We start from the raw sequence: 19054 nt of genomic DNA, 5'->3' as shown, positions 1-19054 counted from the left end.
CTCTCAACAAGGGTAAAAGACGTACAAAGGTTGAGCAGCGAGACAAAATGCAAAAGCAATAAAATGTCGAACCACGGGGAAAACGTATTGTGGCTCGACCCCTTTTTTTCCTATTGGCATTTGAACACTCAAAATCTGTCAGGAACACCAGCATCCGATAGAGCATACAGCGCATGTTTGCCGGTGTCAGCAACGTCATGCGCATGCTCGCCGGGTGTCAGCAAAAACACTGGGTATGATCATCGCAGTCCGCACAAAAAGGCGCGCGATCTTCTTTTGATTGACCAATAGGAAGTACAGGAGGACCGGAAAGAGTCTAGTCCTCCTGCCAATCAGAGCCACCCCATTGTCTGAATGCGGAAGTTGGACCCTGAGTTTCTGAAGCTGCTGCTCCTGCTCCTGCTCCTGTTTCTCTGAATGAAGATTGAGCTTCACCCCAGACTGCAATCTCCTTCCTCTGTCCAACATCTGTGAGTACGGCACTCTCTTCTCTCACCACCTTTTCCATTTCTTTTTTTTTTCATTCAGGGCTTCAGTTGTTGACTTGCAGCAACTGAAAGGAAAGGCAGTGAATCGGGGTGGACAGACTCTGGAAACGTTGCTCCACGTCTGTGTCGCAATTGGCAAAATAGACAGGCAGGAGACTGGAAGAACAAGCCAGGTAGCATCAGGAGGTGGAGAAGTCGACGTTTCAGGGGTAACCCTTCTTCAGGATTGGGGATAGGTGCAGATAAAGAGTGTCCTTGGGGCAGGGTGGTGAATTGGGGATAGGTGAAAGGTCTGACCTGGTTGGTGAATGGGAGGAATAAATCTGGTTCATGAGTGATGAGGGGGAGGAGCTGAGAAGGGAGTCGTTGGGGGGGGGGGGAGAATGGGAAGTGAGGTTATTTGAGACTGGAGAACTCAATGTTGAGTCCTCTAGGCTATAGGCTGCCCAGGCGGAAGATGTGGTGTTGTTCCTCCAATTTGCTGTTTGGTTCATTGTGGTAATGGAGAAAGCCTAAGATCTTTTCAGAAAGGGAGGGGGAAGGGAAATTAAAGTGGGCAGTGACTGTGGACCTGCCTGCGATGCTCAGCAAACCGTTCCCAAGTTTATGCTCAGTCTCCCCAATGTAGAGAAGACCACAATTGGAAAACATGAGAAAAAGAGTACAACAATGTGAAGTTGTGAAAAAGAGCAGAAAGGAAGTGTATTATTTAAATGGTGATATACTGAGATGTGGAGAAAGTGAGATCTGCAGATACTGGTGATTAGAGTCAGTAAGTGTGGCGCTGGAAAAGCACAGCAGGTCAGACAGCATCTGAGGGGCAGGACAGTCGATGTTTCAGGCACAAGGGAATAGGGAATGATATGTGGATGTAGAAAGGGGGCTCAGTGTCTTTCTACACCAGTCACTGCCAGTTGTCAGACAGGTGCAGCAAGCAATCAGCAAGGCAAGTGGTATATTAGCAAGAGGAATTGTGTTCAGAATTGTGGATGCCTTCCTGCAGTTAGTGGTCATTGAATATATTCAAGGCTGAGTTCATCTGAGCTTTGAGCAACAATAAAGTGCATGTTTATGGGAGAAAGCAAGAAAATGTTTTTAAGACAAGTACAGAACAGTTACAGTCATACAGCAAAAAAAAACAGACCATTCAGTCCAACTAGACCACGTTGAATATATTCACAAACTAATCTAGTCCCACCTACCTGTGTTTGGCCCATATCCCTCCGAACCTTTCCTATTCATGTAATTAACCAAATGTCTTTTGAAAGTAACATCACTTCCTCTGGACATTCATTCCACACGTGAACTACTGTATTTAAAAAAAAAAGCTGCCTCAAGTCTTTTCAAAACCTTTCTCCTCTCTCCTTTCAAAATTTGCTGCCTAATCCTGAAACCCCCACCTGAGGGAAATGACACCTGCCATTCACCTCATGTATACTTCTCATGATTTTATAAACCTCTATAAGGTCACTTCTCAACCTCCTGTGCTCCAGTGAAGAAAGTCCCAGCCTATCCACCGAGATGTAGGAAGATTCATATCCAGTTATGGTCTGTTCAATGCTGGTTCAGGCTCCAAAGACCAAATGACCAACTCCTGCTCCCAATTCTCACGCTCTGTGTCCAAAGTTAAAAATCAAAAACACAGGATTATGGTCCAACAGGTTTATTTGGAAGCACTAGCTTTCAGATTGCTGCTCCTTCATCGGGTGGTTGTGAAGAATACCATTGTAAGACACTGAATTTATAGCAAAAGTTTACAGTGGAATGTAACTGAAATTATATATTGAAAAAGACCTGGATTGTTGTTAAGTCTCTCCTCTTTTAGAATAACCATGTTGGTTTTAGTTCTTTCATATGTAAATAGCAACACCTTTTTTAAAAGTTACATTCCCAATTGGTATCATGTTGTCCCAGATAACGTATTGAAGGTGTGAGTTTCCCTGTGTGAGGCTGTCTGTACCACAACGGTTAGACTGATTCTAATCTTAAAAAATGGATTAACAGAATCTTACTTGGATTCATACAGTTTGTGTCCAGGACAGCAAGAGACCATCAGATATAGGAACAGCAATTAGGCCATTCAGCCCATTGGGTTTGCTCATACCATTCAATCGTGGCTGTTAAGTTTCTTATCCGCGTTCTCCTGCTTTTTCCCCGTAACCCTCGATCCCCTTGATACTCAAGAACCTATCTATCTCAGTCTTACATATCCTCAGTGACCTGGCCTCCACAGCCTTCTGTGGCAGTTAATTCCATAGATTCATTACTCTCTGGCTGAAGACGTTTCTCCTTACCTCCAATGTAAAGGGTCTTCCCTTTACTCTAAGACTGTGCCTCGAGCCCGAGTCTCTCCTCCCAATGGAAAGATCTTCCCAACATCCACTCTGTCCAGGCCGTTCAGTATTCTGTATGTTTCAATTAGATCTCCCCTGAGTGTGGGCCTGTTAAACAGCATGAACCAGACCCTTCAGGATGAGATACAGCAGGGATTAGGTTCTACAAAGTGAGAAGGGAGGGAGAGTGTGTGGGATGGAGATTTTCAGCTTCGAGAGAATGAGAGGAAGCAGAATTCACTATAAATTAGAATTGATCAGATGGTCCAATGGGCCAAGGAGTGGCAGATGGAGTTTAATTTAGAGAAATTAGGTTTTGCATTTTGGTCAAGCAATCCAGGTAGGACTGGCACAGTGAAGGGGAGTGTTGCAGAACAAAGAGACCTTGGAGTGCAGGTTCATAGCTCCTTGAAAGTGGAGTCGCAGGTAGACAGGATAGTGGTGGTGGTGTTTGGTATGCTTTCCTTTATTGGTCAGCGTATTGAGTATAGGCATTGGGAGATCATGTTGTGGCTGTACATTGGTAAGGCGACTTTTGGAATAGTGCATCCAGTGCTGGTCTCCCTGCTTTCGGAAATAACTTGTGAAACTTTGAGAGGGTTCGGAAAAGATTTGCGAGGATGTTGCTAGACTTGGAGGGTTTGAAGTACCCTGGAGCATCGGAGGCTGAGGGGCAGCCTTATAGAGGTTTATAACGAGCATGGATAGGGTGAATATCCAAAGTCTTTTCCCCAAGGTAGGAGAGTCCAAAACTAGAGGGCATATGTTTGAGGTGAGAGGGGAATGATTTAAAAGGGCCCTGAGGGGCAACTTTTTCACGCAGAGGGTTGTGCATGTATGGAACGAGCTGTCAGAGGAAGTGGTGAGGCTGGTACAATTATCTTTAAAATGCATCTGGCTGGGGACATGAATAGGAATGGTTTAGAACCATAAGAGCCACATGCTGGCAAATGGGACTAGATTAATTTCGGATATCTGTTTGGCACAGACGAATTTGACCAAAGGGTCTGTTTCCGTGCTGTATGACTAATTGTCTTCGGTGAAAGCAGAAGTGTGGTTGTGAAGACTGGACTTTCAGAGCAACTTTCAAAGATTTTTTTGCCCTTACTGGGAGCAGAAGAAGTTACAATGAAATATTTGATTTGTGAGAGAGCAACTGAGTGAGCGTGGACATTTGGGATTTTGGTGGAAAGTGGGAATTCATTGCACTGTGGGGATCAAGCCCTTCCTATCCAGTCATTTCATCTGGTGGATGAGACTCGGCAGTTCATGCAGGCAGTCAATCCAGATAATATTTTATAAATTCCTGCTTTGGAAATAGAAACAGTCTGACTCAAGACTGAGATACAGGCAAACTCTGACCTCATACCTTTAGTGCATTGTCTGAGCTGAGATGCCACCTTTTGTTGTAAAGCCTTATGTTATCTTGAGAGGGTGCCTTGCAGGAAGTTCTGGGATTTACATATTAATGATCCCTGCAATCCATTCTAAAAGATGAAAGACTTAACAATCCAGATTTGTTCAATATATCATTTCCATGGCAGGCCACAAATGTCTTTCCATAAATTCTGTGCCTTATGGTCTTATTCTCCACAACCACCTGATGAAGGAGCAGTGCTCCGAACGATTGTTCTTCCAAATAAACCTGTTGGACTATAACGCGCGTTTGTGTAATTTTTAACTTTGCCCAGGTTAGGGTGGATTGATCATGCTAAATTATGCATAGTGCCCAGGGATGTGCAGGTGAGGGTGGATTGGCCGTGTTAAAGTACCCATCGTGCCCAAGGAGGTGCAGGTTTGTGTGGGTTAGCCATGCTAACTTACACATAGTGTCCAGGGATGTGCAAAGTAGGGTGGATTGGCCAAGGGATATGGGCCAAGTGCTGACAAATGGGACTAAATTGATTTACAATATCTGGTCAGCATAGACGAATTGGACCAGAAGGTCTGTTACTGTGCGGTATATCTTAATGACTCTGGCTTTCTACTAAAGTTTGCCACGTCTCTTCTGTTCAGTTTCTCTCTGGTGTCTGTGTTAATACCTTGATGTGTCTGGTTATTCCTCAAGCTGTATTCCTGATTCATCCTGAATTGACACATTTTGTTTTGCTTCCCAAAATCAGACCTGCTCACTCTCAGTATCCCAATGTTGTGAAAGATATTAACTTTCAGGTGGAGTTATCCAATATGTAAGTCTTGACGTTTTTGCTGTTCTGATCCTGAATCAGCACCTTCAGGAGAATTACTTAGAGCGGAGTGAGAACTGAGGGGGAGAGAGAGAGAGAGAAGGAAGTTGCTTTCAATTTTGTGGAATAACAAAAGAAAAGAATGCTGCACAGAAAGTAGAATAGCTTGTTCTGAATTTCTACCCTGCACTGACAGCGATGACTTTTGTAATCTCTTTTTCCAGAGTATTTGAAGATCCGAAGACAGAAGTTTCAAAATGAACAGATGAAGGGCTTATGCCCGAAATGTTGACTCTCCTGCTCCTCGGATGCTGCCTGACCTGCTGTGCTTTTCCAGCGCCGCACTGTTCAACACTGACTCTCCCCTGTCTGCGGTCCTCACTTTCACGTCAATATCTGACAGTCACTTAATCGATTGGGACAGCCACGATTTTTTATTACAATTCTGTGAGAAGGAGCAAAGCTTTTTGGTTCCTATTTCAGTACATTTTCATTATCAGTGGGACTGGATGAGAGACCCTACTGTTGCTGCGCACTGAGAGTGGAGCCTGAAACTCTTATACAGCCTGGAAAGAGGAATTCACAGCAGTGAGGGGCAGTACATGCATTTGCTTGTGGCCGAAGCTTCGGACATGGAGAAACCGTGGAAGTGTGGTAACTGTGGGAAAGGCTTCCGTACTCCGTCTGACCTGGAGATTCATCGGCGCATCCACACCGGGGAGAGGCCATTCTCCTGTCCCAAGTGTGGGAAGGGCTTTACCCAGGTCTCTGCCCTGCTTAGGCACCAGCGGATCCACACGGGGGAGAGGCCCTTCAGCTGTCCCGAGTGTGGGAAGGCCTTCAGCGATTCGTCCTCCCTACTGACCCACCGGCGAGTCCATACGGGAGAGAGGCCCTTCAGCTGTCCCGAGTGTGGGAAGACCTTCAGCGATTCCTCCACCCTGCTGAGGCACCAGCGGGTCCACACGGGGGAGACCCCCTTCAGCTGCCCCGAGTGCGGGAAGGCCTTCAGCCGTTCCTCCAATTTGCTGACCCACCAGCAGGTCCACACAGGGGAGAGGCCCTTCTGCTGTCCCGAGTGTGGGAAGGCCTTCAGCTATTCCTACTCCCTGCTGAGACACCAGCGGGTCCACACTGGGGAGAAGCCCTTCAAATGTTCCGAATGTGGGAAGGCCTTCAGCTATTCCTCCTCCCTGCTGACCCACCGGCGAATCCATACAGGGGAGAGGCCCTTCTGCTGTCCCGAGTGCGGGAAGGCCTTCAGCGATTCCTCCTCCCTGCTGACCCACCGGCGAGTCCACACAGGGGAGAGGCCCTTCAGCTGCCCTGAGTGTGGGAAGGCTTTAACCCGCTCCTCCCACCTCCGGAGCCACCAGCGACTTCACGTGCTATCGCAGGGGGACTGACAAAGCGACTGCCGAGTGCAGTTATCGATTGGACTATTAACCCAGTTCTGGGATCTGTTGGGTTTGAATACCACCGCGGCAGATGGCGGAATTGGAATATGGTCAGAATCTAACGATGAAACCATTTTCTGGGGGGGCGGGGAGAGAGAAAACCCCAATCTGATTCACTCACGCCCTTTTTCGGGAAGGAAACTGCCATTGTGGGAAAGGATTCACTCAGTCGTCCCAGCTGCATCCTTTACCCGGTTTGGCCTACACGTGACTCCAGACCCACAGCAGTCTGTTTCACTCCACACTGCCCCCGTTCCCGGCCCCACGGGTTAAGGCTGTACCAAGGATCCAATTACAAAGGGACAATCTGTGCTGACCGATAGTAAAGAAAGTGAGGTGGGGAGGGGGAGTGTGTGCGCTTTGACCTTGAGCTGTTTAAAAAGCAGCTACTTTCTCTACATCTTTTTGCTGGGGGGGATCTGAAGCTGTAACAAAGCTGGGTCACAATAAAGATTACCTGAACTTACTGCTGGGCTCAGACTCTCATTGAAAGCTTTGAGCTCCAGATGGTTTTTTTGTTTTAAAGCTGCTCATTTCTTCCAGCCTCCTGCACTAAGTTTCTAATGTTGTGTATCAGATGGAGCAGTGAATGAGTAGCTAGTATCATTAGAAATTGTAAATGTTTAAGGAGTACAGGTACTGCATCGTTTCATCAACATTGTAAAGGTTACTGGCTGCACTGGGAGGGGTGGGCTGTGTTCACTCGCAACTCTTATCTTTAAAATTGAGATTAGCTAAAATGATATATTCAGAAACATCATTGAAGTCTAAACGCATTTCAATTTTTTAAAAGAGCTGCTGAAATCTTTCTGAAACTTGCACTGGAATATGTGCAGTTAGGCCACAGCTCAGGACAGGCTGTAAGGGGTGAATGACCTATTCCTCATTTTGTGAAATTGATTTCCAACTATGTAGACATAGTCATAGAGTTGTAGAGCCTGAAACAAACCCTTCAGTCCATACCTTAAATGAATCTGGTGACCCATTTGCCAGCATTTGGCCTATGTTCATCTGTACCCTTCCTATTCGTATCCCCATCCAAATGCCTTTTAAGTGTTGTAATTGTACCAGCCTCCACCACTTCTGGCAGTTCATTCCATACACGCACCACCCTCTGCGTGAAAATGTTGCCCCTCAGGTCCCTTTCCCCACTCACCTTCAACCTATGCCCCTTTAGTACTAGACTTTGGGGAAAGACCTTGGGTATTCACCCTATCCATGCCCCTTATAAATGTCTATAATTTTAAGGAGGAGAGAATGAGGACTGCAGATGCTAGACATCATTTTGCAGCCCCCCCCACTTTATCCCAGTCCCATGCCTTCAACTCAGCACGCCCTCTTGACCTGTCCATCAACTTTTCAATCTATCAGCTCCACCCACTTCTCCAACCTATCCATTGCCAAACCGTTACTACCTGATGCCTGGAGGAGGAACACCTCATACTCTGCCTTGCGACCCTGCAACCACACAGGACAAATGTGGATTTCAACAGTTTCCTCACCTCCCCCACTTTATCCCAGTCCCAAGCCTCCAACTTGGCGCTACCCCTTCTGACCTGTCCATCATTTTTTCCTATCTATCTGCACCATAACCCCCTCCGAACTATCATCTTGCCACCCCCCCAACCCCCACCTCTCACAAACACACACACACACACCCCTACCTTCATCTACCTATGGCATTCTCAGCTACCTTGTCCCCAACCCCACCCTCTTCCCATTTATCTCTAAGCAGCCCCGACCACAAGCCTCGCTCCTGATGAAGGGCTTATGCCCAAAACGTCAATTCTCCTGCTCCTTGGCTGCTGCCTGACCTGCTATGGTTTTCCAGCACCACACTCTCGGCATAATTTTAAGGTAATTGGAGGAAGGTTTCAGGGAGATGTCAGAGTAGGTTCTCTACTCAGATAGTGGTGGCTGTGTGAAATGCACTGTCAACTGTGGTAGTAGAGTCAGATACATTAGGGACATTTAATCGACTCTTGGATAGGTACATGAAAGTTAGTACAATAAATGGTATGTAGGTCAGTCTGATCTTAGAGTAGGATAAAGGACCGGTACTGCATCGAGTGCCGAAGGGCCTGTACTGTGCTATGTACCTAAGTAGAGTCAAAAATGTTGTTTTATCAGCAGTACAGTCAGATCCGAGCAAACAAGGACATGCAGGTCATACTGCGCTTAGACAGAGTGAGGCGTACAGGGTACAGCTGCACAGGAGGTGCGCAGAAGCAAGCTCAACATTAGATTTCAAATTGGAGAGCTCCATTCAGCAGTCTAATAATGGCAGGGAAGAAGCTATTCTTGAACCTGTTGGTACATGTGTTCAAGCTTCTGTATCTTCTGCCTGACAGAAGATGGTGCAAGAGATCATTCCTGGGGTGGGAGGGGTCTTTGAGGTTGGTAGCCTTTCCATGACAATGAGAAGTGTAGATGGATCTCATGGGTGGGAGGTTGGCTTCTATGATGGACTGTGCTGTGCACACCACCTTCTGTAGTTTCTTCCGGTCCTGGGCAGCGCAGTTGCCGTAGCAGGACGTGATGCACCCAGATTCAATGCTTTCTGTGGTGCATCTGTAAATGTTGGTGAGTGTCATTATGGACATGCCGAATTTCTTGAGCATCTTGAGGAAGAAAAAGTGTTGTTCTGCCTTCTTGATCGTTGCATGGGTAGGTTCAGATATTTAGCCACTCCTTTCTCATTCTTACGAACTCCTTTTACTTGATGCAGTCACAGTCAGTTTCATACCTTGTGCTAATCTCTTTTGAAGGTCTTCTTCAGAAGGATAAAATATTATAAGGGGCAAAGGTAGTGTACATACATAATATGAAATCTTTAAACTTGAATTCATTTTAAAGAGCAGAACAACGTATTTATGGTAAAAATGGGTAAACTTAACAGGTTTTATGGAGGGTGAGAGTGGGAAGTATGTGGAGGTGCATGGTAAAACAGGACCGAGTCTGCATGGCTTTGACAACAGGAGGTCATGTCTGACAAATCTATTAGGATTCTTTGAGCAGGTAATGAGTAAGTTAGACAAAGGGAGAGCCAGTGGACGTGAGCGATTTGGATTTCCAGAAGGCCTTTGACAAGGTGCCGTGCAGGAGGCTGCTAAGTAAGATAAGAGTCCCTGGTGTAGGAGCAAAGTACTGGCACGGATAGAGGATTGGCTGACTGGCAGAAGGCAGAGAGTTGGCATAAAGGGGTCTTTGGAGTTCCAAAGGAGTCCATGCTGAGAATGCTTGGACAGGCCAGGAGAATGGTCAGAGAAGGGGCAGATGGAATACAATGTGGTAAAGTCTGAGGTTATGCACTTTGGTGGAAAGACCAGAAACAGAGACTGTTCTCAAAATGGGAAAGGCTTCGGAAATGTGAAACAGAAAGGGATTGGGGAATCCCAGCTCAGGGGGAGGATTGTACCATTCATTCGGGGTGGTGTAGAAAGGATCGTACCATTGAGACTTGGGAGGATTGTACCCTTAATGGCAGTGGGGGAGTAAAGGATTATACCATTCAGAGGGGGACGATTGCATCATTCGAAGGTGGAGGGGTGTGGAGGAGGAAAAGGGGCGGGGAGGATTGTACCATTCACATCACGGGGTGTGGATTATACCATTCATAGGGAGAATTATTTATTTTTATTTTTCAGAATTTCCAGGATACAGGACATATGCCAATTTTACCCACCAGAAACCGACTGAAACTGTGTGCACTAAAAAATTCCAGCAGGAAGATTATCAGTAAAAAGGTCTCGTTTCAGTCGTAGCAGTTATAGACTCAGAGTCACACCGCACAGAAACAGACACTTCAGTTCAACTCATCCATGCCGACCAGATGTTCCAATCTGGCCCAGACCCAAGTTCCAGCATTTGCTCCATATTCCTCTAAATCCGAACTATTCATCTAGACACCTTTTAAATGTTGTAATTGTACCCACCTCCACCACCACCTCTGGCTGCTCATTCCATGCACGCTCTACCTTCTGCGTGAAAACGTTGCCCCTTAGTTCCCTTTTAAATCTTTCTCCCTCTCATCTTAAACTTATACCGTCTAGTTTTGGACTCCTCCATTTCGGGGGGTAAAAGACCTTGGCTATTCGCCCTATCCGTGATTTTCATGATTTTATAAACCTCTCAGGTCACCCCTCAGCCGCCTCCGCTCCAGGGAGAACAGCCTCAGCATCGTCAACTTCTCCCTATAGCTCAAATCCTCCAACCCTGGGAACATCCTTGTAAATCTTTTCTGAACCCGTTCAAGTTTCACAACATCCTTCCAAGAGGAAGGATGCCGGAATTGTACACTTATTCCAAAAGGGGCCTAAACATTCTCCTGTACAGCCACAACATGACCTCTCAAATCCTATACTCAATACTCTGACCAATAAAGGAAAGTATACCAAACACCTTCTTCACTATCCTATCTACCTGCAACTCCACTTTCAAGGAACTGTGACCTGCACTCCAAGGTCTCTTTGTTCAGCAACACTCCCTAGAACCTTACCATTGAGTGTAGATGTGCTGCTCTGATTTGTTTTTCCAAAATGCAGCACCTTGCATTCATCGAAATTAAACTCCATCTGCCGCCCTTCAGCCCATTGGCACATCTGATCAAGATCCCATTGTAATCTGAGGTAACCTTCCTCGTTGTTCACTACACCTCCAATTTTGGTGTCATCAGCAAACCTACTGACTATACATTTATGTTCACATCCAAGTCATTTGCATAAAAAATACAGAAAGTAGTGGACCTTGCACTGATCCTTGTGGCACTCCACTGGTCATAAGCCAGTGGAGTGCCACAAGGCAACTGAAAAACAACTCTCCACCACTACCTTCTACCTTTGAGCCAGTTCTGTATCTAAATGGTTAGTTCTCTCTGTATTCCATAAGATCTAACCTTGCTAACCAGTCTCCCTTGGGGAACCTTGTCAAACACCTTACTGAAGTCCATATAGATCACGTCCATTGCTCTGCCCTCATCAATCTTCTTTGTTACTTCTTCAAAGCACTCAATCAAGTTTGGGAGACATGATTTCCCATGCATAAAGCTATGCCGACTATCCCTAATCAGTCCTTGACTTTCCAAATATGTGTAAATCCTGTCTCTCAGGTTTCACTCCAATAACCTGCCCACCACCGATGTCAGGTTCCCTGGCTTTTCCTTATCACCTTTCTTAACTAGTGGTACCATGTTAACCAACCTCCAGTTTTCTGGCACCTCTCCTGTGACTATCAATGATACAAATATTTCAGCAAGGGGCCCCACAATCACTTCCCGTAGCCTCCCACAGAGTTCTCGGGTACACCTGACCAGGTCCTGGAGATTTATCCACCTTCATGTTTCAAGACATCCAGGACCACCACCTCTGTAATATGGACATTTTTAAAGATGTTATAATCTATTTCCCTACATTCTATATTTTTCATGTCCTTCGCCAGAGTAAACATTGATGCAAAATACTCGTTTAGTATCTCCCCTATCTCCTGTAGTTCCACACATTGGCTGCCTTGCTCATCTTTGATGTGCTGGAAATGTGTTGCTGGAAAAGCGCATTAGGTCAGGCAGCATCCAGGGAACAGGAGAATCGACGTTTCGGGCATAAGCCCTTCTTCAGGCATAAGCCCTTCTTCATCTTTGATGTGCCCTATTCTCTCCCCAGTGACCCTTTTGTCCTTAATGTATTTGTAAAAACCCTTTGGATTCTCCTTAACCCTATTTGCCAAAGTTGGGGGGATTTGTCTCAGTCAAATCCCTCGAACTCAGCACCACCTTCGTAACCTGCAATCTTCTTCCTGACCTCTCCGTCTCCGCCCCCACCCCCACTCCCACCCCCACCCCCACTCCGGCCTATCACCCTCACCTTGACCTCCTTCCACCTATCACATTTCCAAAGCCCCTCCCCCAAGTCACTCCTCCCTGCCTTTTATCTTAGGCTGCTGGACACACTTTCCTCATTCCTGAAGAAGGGCTCATGCCCGAAACGTCGATTCTCCTGTTCCCTGGATGCTGCCTGACCTGCTGCGCTTTTCCAGCAACACATTTTCAGCTCTGATCTCCAGCATCTGCAGCCCTCGCTTTCTCCTCTTTCGTAATTTACCTTACCTATTTCTATTCATCTTTGAAAATCCCTTTGTTTGTGTCTGGAAGTTTTCCGATGTTTCAGCTTTCCAAAGGTCTGGAGTAACATTCCTGAACAGGCTGAAAATTAAAAAGAAACCCACCTTTCAGGTGGCTGGGGGCGGGGAAAGCCAACCCCCATTGTCCCCTATTGGTTGGAGGGCTCCCCAGCCACGCCCCCTCCGTTGGTGACGACTTGTAGGGACCACGCCCCCTATGTGTTGGCGCATGTGCAGTGTAGGTCCCGCGGCCGGACAAAGACAGTGTTACTGAGTGTGGGAGAGGAATGGCGCCGGCGGCTGAAGGAACAAGAACAGGAGCCGCTGGAAAAGCTGAGCAGGTCCGGCAGCTGGTGTCGGGAGGAATGTGAGGAGGTGTTTCGGGTCCGGGGATCCTCCTTCAGAACAGGACCAGGTTTCAGGAACATCCCGGGGAGGTCGCCAGGCCCGAGCGCCAAGACCTGGCTCCTGCCCCCGGGGAGAGGAGACAGTGAGACAGGGTAGGATTGGGACCCGCGGGAGGAGGGAGACTGGGGAGTTTATAAACTCCTAGGGGGAGGCCTCAGGCCTCCAATAAAATCACCACAGGCTCAGTGTTTCCTTCACCGGCGAAGGAGCTCTCGGGTTGCCCGGGCAACCGGCCGCCAGCTTTGAGAGGGTCAGGCGCCTGTTGTCTTGGGACGGGGTTGTTGGATTGTTGTATAATATTGATCTCCTCTGTACTTTTAATCTTAAATATTATAAAAATGTACACTGGCTTCAATTTCTGAATTCTAAGTACAGAAGCAAAATATAAACATCTCCCAACATGTGCATAGGAGCCAAGACTGCCTCAGGATTTACTGAGGTGCTGAATCAATAGCTCTTTCCCTTTTGATTAATGAAGATGGTGCCCAGCAGACTCCTGTACACAGCCTGTTCTGTCAGCCTTTATGGGAGAGATATGATAGCAAAACCGAGACACCCGTGTAGCCAAGTAATCTGAAGTCACACTTTGGTGCTTTAATCGCCTCAAACGCATGCCATTCAGAATAATGTCAAGGCTATAGGGGTACCAGGCTCCCTAAGATAGCCAGGATGGATAACATACAGGAGAGCTGAAGTGTTATCCTTATCAAGCCTGTAACGTCTTCACAATTCTCTAACCAGTTAGTTAAATGCAGTGTCCCCGTCAGAAATCCCATGCAGACTCTTCCTAATCAATCCACCTTTCTCCATGTGACTACTAATTTTGACCAGAATAAGTATTACTGGAAGCTTCTCCACCAAGTTTAAACTGGCAGGTGGGACTAGATTGGGTTGGGATATCTGGTCGGCATGGACGGGTTGGACCGAAGGGTCTGTTTCCATGCTGTACATCTCTATGACTCTATAATTGCTGAGATTAACTTTACAACCTTTCTTAAACCAGGCTGCAATGTTTGCAATTCTCCAGTCTTCTGGCACCTCCTCCAAGTCCCTCCCTTCAAGATTGTTGGATGCATTTCATCAGTGCCTTGTCAAACTTTAAGGACCAAATGCTTATCGAAGACTTCTTTCATGTAAATTTTGAACTCTTGGGAGGTCATGTTGCGGCTATACAGAACATTGGTTAGGACACTGTTGGAATATTACGTGCAATTCTGGTCTCCTTCCAACGAAAAGATGTTGTGAAACTTGAAAGGGTTCAGAAACGATTTACAAGAATGTCGCCAGGGTTGGAGGATTTGAGCTTTAGGGAGAGGCTGAACAGACTGGAGCTGTTTTCCCTGGAGTTTTGGAGCCTGAGGGATAACCTTATAGAGGTTTACAAATTTATGAGGGGCATGTATAGGATAAATAGACAGTCTTTTCCCTGGGTTCAGGTCTGTTTCCATGCTGTACATCTCTATGACTCTGTTGGTTGCATCTGTAAGATCCTGAATCAGCACCTTGAGGAGAATTAGAGTGGAGTGAGAACAGAGGGGGAGAGAGAGTGGGATGTTGCGTTCAATTTTGTGGAATAACAAAAGAAAAGTATAATCTGCAGAAAGTAGAATTGCTTGTTCAGAATTGTTACACTGCACTAAGTGTAATAACTTTTGTAATCTCTTTTTACAGAGTATTTGAAGATCTGAAGACGGAAATTTCAAAATCGCCTTATGTCCGACGCATTGACTCTTCTGCTCCTTGGATGCTGCCTGACCTACAGTGCTTTTCCAGCGTCATACTTTTGAACTCTTGACTCTCCAGCATCTGCAGTCCTCACTTTCACATCAATGTCTGACAGTGACACTGGGACATCGGGACTGCAATGATTTTTGACTGTGATTCTGTGAGAAGGAGCAAAGCGTTTGCTTCTGGCTTGAATACATTTTCAGAATCAGTGGGACTGGATGAGAGACCCTACGTTGCAGCGCAGTGAGTATGGAGCCTGAAACAGTTATACAGCCTGGAAAGAGGAATTCACGGCAGGGTGGGGCTGTACCCACGTTTGTGTGCAGCTGAAGCTTCGGCCATGGAGAAACCCGAGGAATCCCGCCCCGTGAAGAAACCATGGAAATGTGGCGACTGTGGGAAAGGCTTCTGTGCCCCGTCTGCTCTGGAGACTCATCGGCGCAGTCACACCGGGGAGAGGCCCTTCAGCTGCCCCGAGTGCAGAAAGGGCTTTACCCAGGCATCTGCCCTGCTGACCCACAGGCGGGTCCACACGGGGGAGAGGCCTTTCAGCTGCCACGAGTGTGGGAAGGTCTTCAGCAATTCCTTCGCCCTGCTGAGGCACCAGCGAATCCACAAGGGGGAGAGGCCACTCTCCTGCCCCGAGTGCGGGAAGGCCTTCAGTGATTCCTCCCACCTGCTGACCCACCGGCGGGTCCACACGGGGGAGAGGCCCTTCTGCTGCTCCGAGTGCAGGAAGGCCTTTACCCAGGCCTCTGCCCTGCTAATCCACCAGCGGCTCCACACAGGGGAGCGGCCCTTCAGCTGCCCAGAGTGCGGTAAAGGCTTCAGCGATTCCTCCACCCTGCAGACCCACCAGCGGGTCCACACAGGGGAGAGGCCCTTCAGCTGCTGTGAATGCGGGAAGTGCTTTACCCAGGCCTCTGCCCGGCTGAGACACCAGCAGTCCCACACCGGGGAGAGGCCCTTCAGGTGCCCCGAGTGCGGGAAGGGCTTTGCCCGGGCCTCCAACCTCCAGACCCACCAGCGGATCCACACGGGGGAGAGGCCCTTTAGTTGTCCCGAGTGCGGGAAGTGCTTTACCCAGGCCATCACACTTCAGAAACACCAGCAGGTCCACATAGGGGAGAGGCCCTTCAGTTGCCCCAGGTGCAGTAAGGTGTTCACCTGCTCCTCCTACCTGCAGAGGCACCAGCAAGTTCACGTGCCATAGCAGGGGCATTGAAGGAGTGACGGCTGAGTGCCATTATTGACTGGAGTATTAACCCAGTTCCAGGGCCTCCTGGGTTCGAATCCTGCTGTGGCAGATGGTGAAATTGGAATTCAGTCAGTAATCTGGAGTTCCAAGTCTAATGATGAAGCCATTTTTGGGGGGAGGGGGAAGAAAACCCCCATCTTATTCACTCACGTCATTTTTCGGGAAGGAAACTGCCGTTGTGGGAAAGGATTCACTCAGTCGTCCCAGCTGCATCCTTTACCCTGTCTGGCCTATGGTTGACTCTACACTGCCTTCCACCGCCCCCCCACCCCCACTCCCTTCTCTTCCCCACTGGGCCCCTCCCTCTCCCCAGCAAATGAACAGGGAGAAACCTACTTGGATATAGAGTATACGTTGAAATTGCTGAATGAGGCAATACTTCCTACAGGTTAAGAAAGGGAGTGTGTGCACTTTGACTTTGAGCTGTTTTTAAATAAAAAGCTACTTTTTCCACGCCTTTTTGCTGGGTGGAATCTGAAGCTGTAACAAAGTTGTGTCACAATAAAGGGTTACCTGAACTTACCGCCAGGCTCAGACTCTCATTGAAGGCTTTGAGCTTCAAATGGTTTTTGTTTTAAACCTGTTGATTTCTTTCAGCCTCCTGCACTAAGTTTCCAATGTCGTGTATCAGATGGAGCAGTGAATGAGTAGCTAGTATCGTTGGAAATTGCAAATATTTCAGGAGTGCAGGTACTGTGTCGTTTTATCGGCATTGTAAAGTTTACTGGCAGCACCAGGAGGTGTGGGCTGTGTTAATTAGAAATGATGTGGAGTTGCTGGTGTTGGACTGAGGTGGATAAAGTTAAAATCTACACAACTCCAGGTTATAGTCCCAACAGATTTATTTGGAAGTGCTAGCTTTTGGAGCGCTGCTCCTTCATCGGGTAGCTGTTGAGCAGGATCATAAGACATAGAATTTATGGCCAAACATTACAGTGTCATGCAGTTGATAAGATTTCCTGAACCAGTCCAGTTGCAGTTCAGTCTTTCATCTTTTAGAATGGGTTGCAGGTTTCGGTTCATTAACATGTATATCCCAGAACTACTTTTAACTCACATTCTCCCGATGACTTAAGATTTTATAAAATTAGGTGACATCTCAGCTCAGACAATGCAAGAAAGGTGTGAGGTTCAAGTCTGTCTGTATCCCAGTCCTGAGTCACACATGTTCTATTTCCAAAGTAGGAATTTATAAAATATTACATAGATTGACTGCCTGCAGATTGTGTTTTGCTCAAATAGCACAATGTATCTGCAAATGCAAATTCACTGCATAGGTTTGTGTGTGTATGTGTGTGTGTGTGTGCGCGCGCGCATGAGAGAGACAGTGTGTGTGTTTGCATGTGCATGCTTGATAAAGTGTGTCGATGCAATGGAGTATAAGCCTGTGAGAAGGTGTGTGCATGGATTTGAGTGTGGGAGGTGTATGTGTATGAGAGAGGGTCTGCGTGACTGGGTGTGTAGGTGTGCGTGTGGGAGTGAGAGACAGTGTTAAGTGTCGTGAAGGTCCCGGTTGAGACCGTCCTCATGGGTTCCAAACTTGCCTATCGGCCTCTGCTTGGCCAGTAGAAACAATTAATCGTTTCCTCCCACAATCCAAAAGGTGTGCAGGTCAGGTGAATTGGCCATGCTAAATTCCACATAGTGTTGGGTGCATTAGTCAGGGATAAATATAGGGAGGGGAATGGGTCTGGGTGGATTACTCTTTGGAAGGTCAGTGTGGACATTTTGGGCCAAAGGGCCAGTTTCCATACTGTAGGGAATCAAATCTAATCTACACGCACACACATTGTAGAGGGCAGGGTGAGACTTGTCTTTCACTTTGCAGAAGGTGGGAGGTTCTGGAAGCTGTGATTCAGGGTAAACACACGCTGGAAGACCTTTGGCTCAGAGAGATGGAGTTGGAAGCCAGGCTGCAGACATGTTACGGGGAAAGTTAACCGGACACTTTATTCCAGAAGATGGTCATTCCCCTCTGGACAGAGCCTTCTGATTAGGTCATTGGACAGGGTCAGAAGGGTGAGAGTGTAAATCACACAGGTAAAGGGGATCTGAGATTGGGCAGTGGGGAAGGGCTAACTGGCTGAGTGGTGGGAGGGGGGGTGCTGGGGGTAAGGGGCAGAATATTGACAGGTGATTGTCGTCTTTCTCTGCAGTTAGCAGCAGGAGGCCAGATGGCATCAGTGTCTGTCTGGTACCAGGTTCAGGAACCGACGTGCTCAGGACAGGAGAAGTGGGAAAGGGAGGCTGCAGTGGGTGTGGTCCACAAATCTCAGGAGGGGAGAGCTTCTGCTGAGGGCGCATGAGAAGTCAGAAGCTATGAAAACAAAGCAGAACATCAAAGCTCTGGGTGGCATGGTGGCTCAGTCGTTAGTACTGCTGCCTCACAGTGCTGGGTTTGATTCCAGCCTCAGGTGACTTTGGTACATTGTCCCCCTTGTGTCTACGTGGGTTTCCTTCAGGTGCTCCAGTTTCCTCCCACAGTCCAAAGATCTGCAGTTTCGGGTGGATCAGCTGTGCTGAAGTGTCCAGGGATATGCATTTTCGGGTGCGTCGGGTATGGTAAGTGGGTTGGTCTGGTGGGTTGCTGTTTGGAAGGTCAGTGTGAGGTGAATGGGCTGAATGGCCTGCAGGGATTATGTGATTCTACTGCTTTAGCCATTTGTATATTGAGAAATGATTACTGTGGTCCTGGGAAAGGTGGGATTTATAGTGTCACTGTCCTCTGTCCATTATCTTTCTGTCCCCCTGTCCATTTTCTCTCTCTTGACACCCACCCTCAGCTCCCCCCCCCCCCCCCCCCAACCATTCTCTTTCCCCACCACCTATTATTTCTCATGCCTCCATCCCTCTTTGATCGCTGTATCAAGCCCTTCTAAGAAGAGAGAGACAGATGATGATGACTACCTGGGAGATGGGGGTGCACAAGAAATGGCTGATCTTTAACATTGAGAATAGCTACTCAGAAACAACATTAAAGCATGTTCAATTCTATTTTTTAAAAAGCTGCAGGCATCTTACTGAAACTTGCGTTGAAACATGTGCAGTCTGGCCACAGTTGAGGACAGGCTGTAAGGGGTGA

General features: G+C 47.4%; 1 protein-coding gene across 4 annotated transcripts; it reads left to right on the top strand.

The window, feature by feature from the left end:
• The first annotated feature begins 378 nt into the window (after positions 1–378).
• Positions 379–16432, top strand: LOC148143275 (uncharacterized). 4 transcript variants are annotated; one of them, XM_087974138.1, is made up of 4 exons: positions 379–470; positions 5232–6392; positions 14311–14319; positions 15088–15927. In XM_087974138.1, exons 2-4 carry the CDS (start codon positions 5610–5612, stop codon positions 15925–15927), a joined length of 1632 nt encoding a protein of 543 aa, XP_087830264.1. In that variant the 5' UTR covers positions 379–470; positions 5232–5609. The 4 variants fall into 4 exon arrangements, with proteins under 4 accessions (XP_087830264.1, XP_087830263.1, XP_087830261.1 ...); XM_087974137.1 differs by lacking the exons at positions 379–470; positions 5232–6392; positions 14311–14319 and adding an exon at positions 12856–12919 and having other exon boundaries at positions 14658–16432; XM_087974135.1 differs by lacking the exons at positions 379–470; positions 5232–6392; positions 14311–14319 and adding an exon at positions 12928–13078 and having other exon boundaries at positions 14658–16432.
• The last annotated feature ends 2622 nt before the right edge of the window (positions 16433–19054 follow it).

This window comes from Chiloscyllium plagiosum, unplaced genomic scaffold, assembly GCF_037043375.1.
Source record: "Chiloscyllium plagiosum isolate Xiang-an unplaced genomic scaffold, Cpla_swu_hap1 HiC_scaffold_27, whole genome shotgun sequence".
NCBI classification, from domain to species: domain Eukaryota; kingdom Metazoa; phylum Chordata; class Chondrichthyes; order Orectolobiformes; family Hemiscylliidae; genus Chiloscyllium; species Chiloscyllium plagiosum.
The sequence above is the reverse complement of the archived record's forward strand: the minus strand, read 5'-3'. Positions and strand labels throughout refer to the sequence as shown.

What these genes read in the sequence shown, in the direction of transcription:
- LOC148143275 (XM_087974138.1), top strand. Translation starts at nt 5,610, where the DNA reads ATGCATTTGCTTGTGGCCGAAGCTTCGGACATGGAGAAACCGTGGAAG.